The sequence below is a fragment of the Manacus vitellinus genome, unplaced genomic scaffold, assembly GCF_001715985.3.
Source record: "Manacus vitellinus isolate BGI_N305 unplaced genomic scaffold, ASM171598v3 scaffold_6_pilon, whole genome shotgun sequence".
Classification (NCBI taxonomy): domain Eukaryota; kingdom Metazoa; phylum Chordata; class Aves; order Passeriformes; family Pipridae; genus Manacus; species Manacus vitellinus.
In genome coordinates, this window is record NW_021940750.1 from 18,774,826 (window position 1) to 18,781,692 (window position 6,867).

Below are 6,867 nucleotides of genomic sequence, written 5' to 3' on the forward strand. Positions count from 1 at the left end.
CCGCATGCGGCAGCCGGGTGGGACCTGCGGTAAATGCCCGCCCGACCAAGCGCACCCGCACAGTACAGCGCGGGAGCCAGCTCCGTGTTGCCGTGGGCGCCTTGCGCGCATCTCCTCTGCGGACCACCGCTGATCCGGCCACCCTTGCAAAGCCGAGAGGCTCTCACAACACTTTATTTTCTCTCGTTTTTCGCTGGATAGTAGTGCTGAAGGAATGTTGTGAGATTTCTGGGACGCTGGTTTGCCTTTCTAAATCGACACTTAAATTTGTTTTGTCGCCGCTGCCCCTAAGCTGTCAGGGGGCAATTATGTGATAATTACAAGAATTACAGTTATTTTATCTGGCGTCTGTGCACGAACGGGGCTCAGCACAGCAAAATCAGTTCACGTTTAACTCCCCTCCCCGACAAAGCCTCTTGCTGGGGATCAGAGTTCGGCAGCGCGGCTGCTGGTATAGTTCCGAGGGGTCGTTTCCACTGAGGACTAGAAAGCAGGAGCTGGGCCTTTCTAGCGGCCCGGGGCGACATGGAGTCACTCTAGGGATGCTCCCGGTGGGCGTCGTCCGGTCGGGTGGGGAAACACAGGGTCTGGCTGCCGCCGCCCCGGCCGCAAAAAACCCAGGAGGTTACATCTCCTCGAGTGGGTTTTTTCTGCTCTTCCTCAACCTACCCCAATATTGTGAATTAGGAGAAAAAAAAATTAAAAAAAAAGGGACACCACTACACTCACAGCCTCACAGGCCGGTGGCATCGCAGCACGTCCCCTGCCTTCCCCCTGCACAAACCTGGCCGTACAAATCCTTCCTCTTCGCATCCACACTTCAGAACTACGTTTTGATTTTCTTGCACAAGGCCCCGTTGTCCGTAACCCGCCCCAGAAATTTTGAAAGAAGATAGCAGAAGTATTTAATTGATAACATTTGATTTATTTGAAGTCCTTAACTGCAAGTGATCAAAAACATACTTCACGCGTTAAATTCTCAGTTATCGTTTTAAATCAAAATATTTTTTCAATTACAATCACATTTATAAAATTAACAAAATTTCTTAAATTGACGTGTAATTCTCTTTTTTTTTTACTGTCATTTAAAGCAATTTCCAGCTGTAAAGAAAGAAAACAATATAAACCATGCAATAAATTAAGAACATTGAGACAGCGAACAGGAATAATAATAAAACCCGTCTGGCTATGCTAACACCGTGTAAAACTGTGGAAAGTGCAATAACACTGGATGAAACAAGCTAATGATGGCAATAATTAAACGGCCACAAAAAAGAATTATTAAACAAGTTGGAAAAAGAAGGAGAGACAGAGCTGTCCTCTTTTCCTTGCATCGGTGTAATAGTCACCGTTTCCTGGGGAAGGGGGAAAATAACCTGGTTATACATACACAGTTCTAGCTGGTACACAATGAAGACACTTAAATTAAATAAGTATGTCATCCACATGTTGATGAGAGTTCCTGATGAACGAGAATCTTCAGTAACAGATGGGAAAGAAAAAAAAATCCAACTGGCTGTGACCTCTTGTAACTTTGTATTATATTCCAGTACAGGTAACACTTGGTTAAAAATAAGGGCCGCATCCTGCACTCCAAAGCTCCAGTTGGTCCCCTCGGGAGTGCAGGATCTGGCCCGCAGCATCTGGGTGTATGGGGGTTGTACTAGCCGAAGGTTTATTTTGCAAGTATCAAAAGGGCGATCCGAGAAAGTAAATAGTCCTCTTGTTGCTTAGAGATTCTCTTAGTGTTTTGCTACTTCACAGCAGTATTGTCCTTCAAAGCCTTTTTAATTAAAAAAAAAGTCTACTCGCTTCTTCATCTCCGTATTGTTAAAGTATTGCCACATACCTGTAAACTTACATGAGATTATAGAGCACATAAGGGAGAGCGACGAGGGGGCAGAAAGCACAAACAAGTAGTTTACAAGCTGAACATTTTTTTTCTTCTTTTTAATAACACCCTGCATAGGTTGGGAGTGGGGAGGTGGTGTCTCTGGGGAAAGGGGCTGGGCAGCAGGGGCCGGAGGGGGTATGTACAAGCAGGACACGGGCGGCTTTGCAAGAGGTCGTGGTGGATCATAACAACACATAATGCGTTGCGAGACAATTAAAAAGTAACAGTCCTTTGCACGCAACGTGCGGAAACACCTTGGTTTGTCTCAGGGAAAGTGGGGAGAGAAGCCAGGATGGGGAGAGGGATCTCGCCTCAAGCGGCGGTAGGGGGTGCAGAGCTAGGAGGTGTTTAGTACGGGTCTGGAATACACACCTTGGTAGTAGGAGGGCTCTAGGGCCGAGGGCTCGATGCTGCTCCGGCTTGCCATGGAGGCACTGCCCAGGGGCAGCCCGCTGGGGATGCTGGCCCCATAGGAGGAGTATTGTAGTGCCTGCTCATACGCTTTGAAGTCCAGCTTGTGCTGCTGCTCCGAGGAGGACATTAGGTTGTTGATGGAAAAGGGGTGGTTGAAGGAATAGTGGGGATCACCCTTGAGGTGGAGCTGGGGTTCGTGTGCTAAGGAGTGAGGGGGGTGCGGGACAGAGGCCAAGGTGGGGACGGAGCTGATGGTGGAAGAGGCGGCTGAGGCCGAGGTCTTTAGCTCTGCGCTTGATCCACTGTGGTCCATAGACTGGGGGCTGGTGGACGGGTTGGAGCTGGAGAGGGAGGTGGCCGTGTCCAGCTGCGCAGGTTTGTTGTGGCCTCTGTGCAGGGGGGAGTTGGAGCTTGAGCTGGAGGCCCCAGCCTGATCTTTCCTGCCCTCCTGAGGGGCTTTGCTGTTTGCCGGCTTCTCGCACTTGAAGCGCTTTTGCCGGCGGAGGTAACAACCATTTTCAAACATATTGCCGGAGTCAGGATGCAGGGTCCAGTAGGAGCCCTTGCCAGGCTTGTCAGGGGAGCGGGCCACCTTGACAAAACAGTCATTGAAAGAGAGCGAGTGGCGGATACTGTTCTGCCAGCGCTGCTGGTTCTGCCGGTAGTAGGGGAAAAGGTCCATGATCCACTGGTAGATCTCACTCAGCGTCAGCATCTTGCTGGGTGCTTGCTGGATGGCCATGGTGATGAGGGATATGTAGGAGTAGGGTGGTTTGGCGTGGGGGTAGCTCCGCTTGAAGGTCTTAGCGTCCCGTGTCCTGCCAAGATTGGATTGGGTGTAGGCCATGGGGCTCATGCAGGGGTTCATGCCGCCATAGGGGCTCAGCCCATTCATGGGGGCCGGCTGTGCAGACATGGCGTTAATACCACCGGGGCTCAGCGCCGTGCCCATGGCGGCCACACTGGCCGGCATGCCGTTCACCGGCCCCGCTGAGCCGGTTGGCATGCCGGCCACGGCGCCGGGACTCAGCCCAGCTCCCAGCCCCGTGTTGGCGTAGGACATGTTGAAGGAGCTGGAGGTCATGTTGCCACTCGTCGTCATGGTGTTCATGGTCATGTAGGTGTTCATGGTGTTCATGGAGCCCAGCCCCGAGTTCATGTTGCTCACGGGCACCGAGGAATAGGCCTAGGGCAGCGAGACAAAGAGAGGGAGTTAGGGGGAGAAGGGTGCATGGAAAGGAGGGGGGGAGAAAGACTCACCGGAGCCGTATCCACCCGCCTGGCCCAGCCAGCCGAGCAAACGTCCTGCCGCGGAAACGCGGGCCGCTCCCCCGACACCGGGGAAAGCGCTTCCCCAAAGCCTCATGGAAAGGCCGCTGTCTCTTTGAAAAGGTCTAAGTCATATTGATACATGTTTACAAATAGACACGGAGCGGGGGTGCTCGGTCCGGACGCGCTCCTAGTTTACCGGCGTGTCGCGGCTTGCGCGGGCTGCACCAGGATCAGCGAGGTACACGGACCGATGGTCTTCCCGGAACCGCTCCGCATCCTCGCGGAGACGGGCTGCGGGCTCAGTCTGCCCCGGGAGGAGGTGTTGTCCCGGAGCATTCCTGCATTTTGTTGGTTTTGCGTCCTGTCTCGCTAGCTAAATACTTAAAATCGTCAGAGTATTGAAACTGACGGGTGTACACTGTCTGCGCCAAGGAGAAAGACTGCTCGCGTTTTCTGAAAAAAATCTCACGCGTCTCTCCCTTCCTGCACTGATTTAAATTCCTAGTCTAAGAAATATGCAAATGCAATCATATCTTGTCGCAAAATAATAATAGAAAATTCCACCAAAATCGATCAGCTTATGTTGGCGCGTTTTATCTCTGCGAAGCTTCTACCTTGTCTGCATTTTCTATCAAAACAGTATTTAAAGTTAAAAAAACCCGAAACAAACGAACAAACATACACACAAACTTTCCCAAAGTACAAAAAGCTTAAGTTTTCCCTGCTGAGATTTTCTACAATTGCACGGCGTGGAAAAACTGTATCACCCTATTACATAAAACAACTCTTAAAAAAGATAGAACCGGAGAGCCTGAATTTGTACTGTCCAGTGCGGCATCCGATTTAACAGGAGAGAGAAAGACGCTCCCAGTTTACCTCGAACTACAGCTAATATGACTGAGAAAATGAGGTTTAGGCGACGGTTAAATGTATAAAATTAATTTCTGATCCCCACAAATTTCACGAGCTTATAAAAGCGCTTTTAATTTAGAGGATCACATTAATTATTTGAGATGGTAGAAAGCGGCTAAGTTTTTCACCCTGCATCCATGCAGTGATTCCAATTAAATAGCAAGGAAGGAGAAAAGATTGAAGTTGAAAAAAATAGCAAAAGCGAAGGTCGCCTAACTTTATGTTTGTGGACAATGAGTATGGCGAGGATAAATGAGTCTGGAAACGGCTCATAATTAGGATGACCCTTATCTGCCCTTAGCCGACTTTCCTCTATTAAAGAAGATGCCAGATGGGTGACACGTATCTGCCTGTGTCCGCGTGGCCCTATGGGCGCGTGTGCCAGCTCCGGGTGCGGGACAAGACGTGGGGATTGTGGAGCCGTGTGTCCGGGTATGCTGATGCAATGCCCGGGTGCGCACACCCAGGTGCCTGCCTCGCTGCTGCACTTCCTCAAAACAGCTCCTTCCCGGGCGGGAATCCGTGGTGCTGCTGGCCGTGCTGCCGGGCGTTGGCTTCTCCCGGGACCCCCGTTGCAGAGCCGCGGCAACACAGTGCGGACCTCGGGCCCCACAGGGCCGAGGCGCGCTGGGCGGAAGGCTCCAGGCAGTGCCGTGGCCCTCTCCTCCGCCGCAGTTGTGGGCGCTCGGGCTGTTTCTCCTCCTTGTGCACGGCGCTGCCAAACAGGCGTGAGGGCGGAAGCAGCCGGGGGTGCTCGCTGGCCGGCCGGTCGTGGCGGGCGGCGAAGTGGGGTCGGGCCGGGTCCGGTCGGCCCCCCTCCCGGTCCGGCTCCCGGCCGGCTCCCGGACAGCCGCTCAGCCGGCCCGCCGCAGCAGCAGCGCCAACGCAGGCAGACCGTCCGCTAAAGTACGGGCAAACGGCTGGTTTTCCCCCTCCTTTCCTTTCCCCTGGCTTTAACAGGTGAGGGCCCGGCGGCGGCGAGAAGTGAGGCCGGCAGTCCCGCCGTGGAGCTCGGGGAAGGCGTTGCCCCCTCCCGGGACGCGCTGGCGACCGTCTCCCTTGCCCCCTGCCATCTGCCGGGAAGGAGTCGGGGGCCGGCGGCGCGGCGAGTCCTCTGCCCCAAGACAAGAGTTTACGGGGCGCTTTTGTGCGCGCCGCGAGCGGAGATTACGCCTTTTAGATGAGATCAAGGTCTGTCCCCTGCCCCCCGGCCCTCCCAGAGGGCTCGCAGCCACCCCGAGTCTCCTCCAGACGCCTCTAGGGCTCCTGGAAGCAATGTTTTCCTTAGGGAAACCTGGCCAGTTTCGGCGCCGGAGGGAGGGGGAAGCACGTTTGCGCTGGCAGGATCTGGACTGCACACCGATTCCTCCGATTGCTGCCCCCCAGACTTCTAGCCCCCCCCTCCAGGCCCCCGTTCCGCCTGCAGAGGGGCAGCTGCGAAGCCAGACTGCGGGATTTACTCACCTCCTGAGTGTCGGCGTAGTAGCTGTTCCAGTCGCTGGTTTCATGCCCTTCCATTTTCACAGTCCCTAACATTATGGAGCCAACCTGCCCGGTGTAACCATTCAGCCCTCTTGCAAGCGAGCGACGGGCAGCAGGAAAAGAGCCCGACAGCCCGACCTAGCAGGAAGCCAGCTCTCAGGAGGGGCGGGGGGTGCTGAATTCTCCTCTATAATCAGCCAAAAAGGAGGCAGGGAGCGGTGTGGGGCGAGACAGTTGAGAAAGTGAGGAAGTGCCGGCTGGGATGTGAGTGGAGTTGAGCTGATGTGGATCTTACGTCGCAAAAGTACCCACCTCCTCCTCCTCCTCTCCCCATTTGTCCGCCGCACAAAGGCGTTCGCACCTACAAAGCCGGAGATGCACCTGCAAACAAGGCAGTCCCCCTCGCCTGCAACTCCCCCCGGGGCGGCACTTTATTTGCAAAGCGGCGTAATTGGTTTAAGCTTGTGGGGAAAGAAGGAGAGATAGAGGTGGGAGAGGGGGAGAGGAGGGAGGGAGGGTGGGACGGGACGGGGGACAGACGGACACGACCACCCTTTCAGGTGAACAGAACAAATGCTGGGAGGGATCGGAGGAAATAAAACGAAGAAGATAAGGGAAAGGCAGCCCCCTATATTTGAAGAGAACGCAAAAGGCCATCCAGCCTTAAAGCCCTGAGATTAGGGGCAATATTTACTAAAGTCCGGTAGATGCTCCTTTATGTTCGGGATGTGTTCCAAAGTCCCGAGTCTTGCAGTCGACAGACTCTCTCCCGCTCCCACCCCTCACATCAAAGTTGGTTACCGCGCCGGTGTTCCCGGGCCCTATCGCGGCACCTCACGTTCCCATCGCCCTAGGGGCTCTCCCCAAATCCCTCCGACACCCCCACCCCCTCG

General features: G+C 54.2%; 1 protein-coding gene across 2 annotated transcripts; it reads right to left on the minus strand.

Annotated features, from left to right (window-relative positions):
- Window positions 1–791: 791 nt before the first annotated feature.
- On the minus strand, window positions 792–6,343 carry FOXA1 (forkhead box A1). Of its 2 annotated transcripts, none has more exons than XM_018083007.3 (2): window positions 6,287–6,343; window positions 792–3,494 (listed from the first exon to the last, which is right to left on the minus strand). In XM_018083007.3, exon 2 carries the CDS (start codon window positions 3,465–3,467, stop codon window positions 2,232–2,234), a length of 1,236 nt encoding a protein of 411 aa, XP_017938496.3. In that variant the 5' UTR covers window positions 3,468–3,494; window positions 6,287–6,343; the 3' UTR covers window positions 792–2,231. The 2 variants fall into 2 exon arrangements, with proteins under 2 accessions (XP_017938496.3, XP_029820156.1); XM_029964296.1 differs by lacking the exon at window positions 6,287–6,343 and adding an exon at window positions 5,957–6,280.
- Window positions 6,344–6,867: the final 524 nt, after the last annotated feature.

Bases quoted from the DNA above. Each gene is read 5' to 3' on its own strand.
- FOXA1 (XM_029964296.1), bottom strand. From the start codon at position 6,028: ATGTTAGGGACTGTGAAAATGGAAGGGCATGAAACCAGCGACTGGAAC. The intron at 3,495-5,956 runs GTGAGTAAATCC...TCGCTGCCCTAG, and splicing joins ACTACGCCGACACTCAGGAG to GCCTATTCCTCGGTGCCCGT.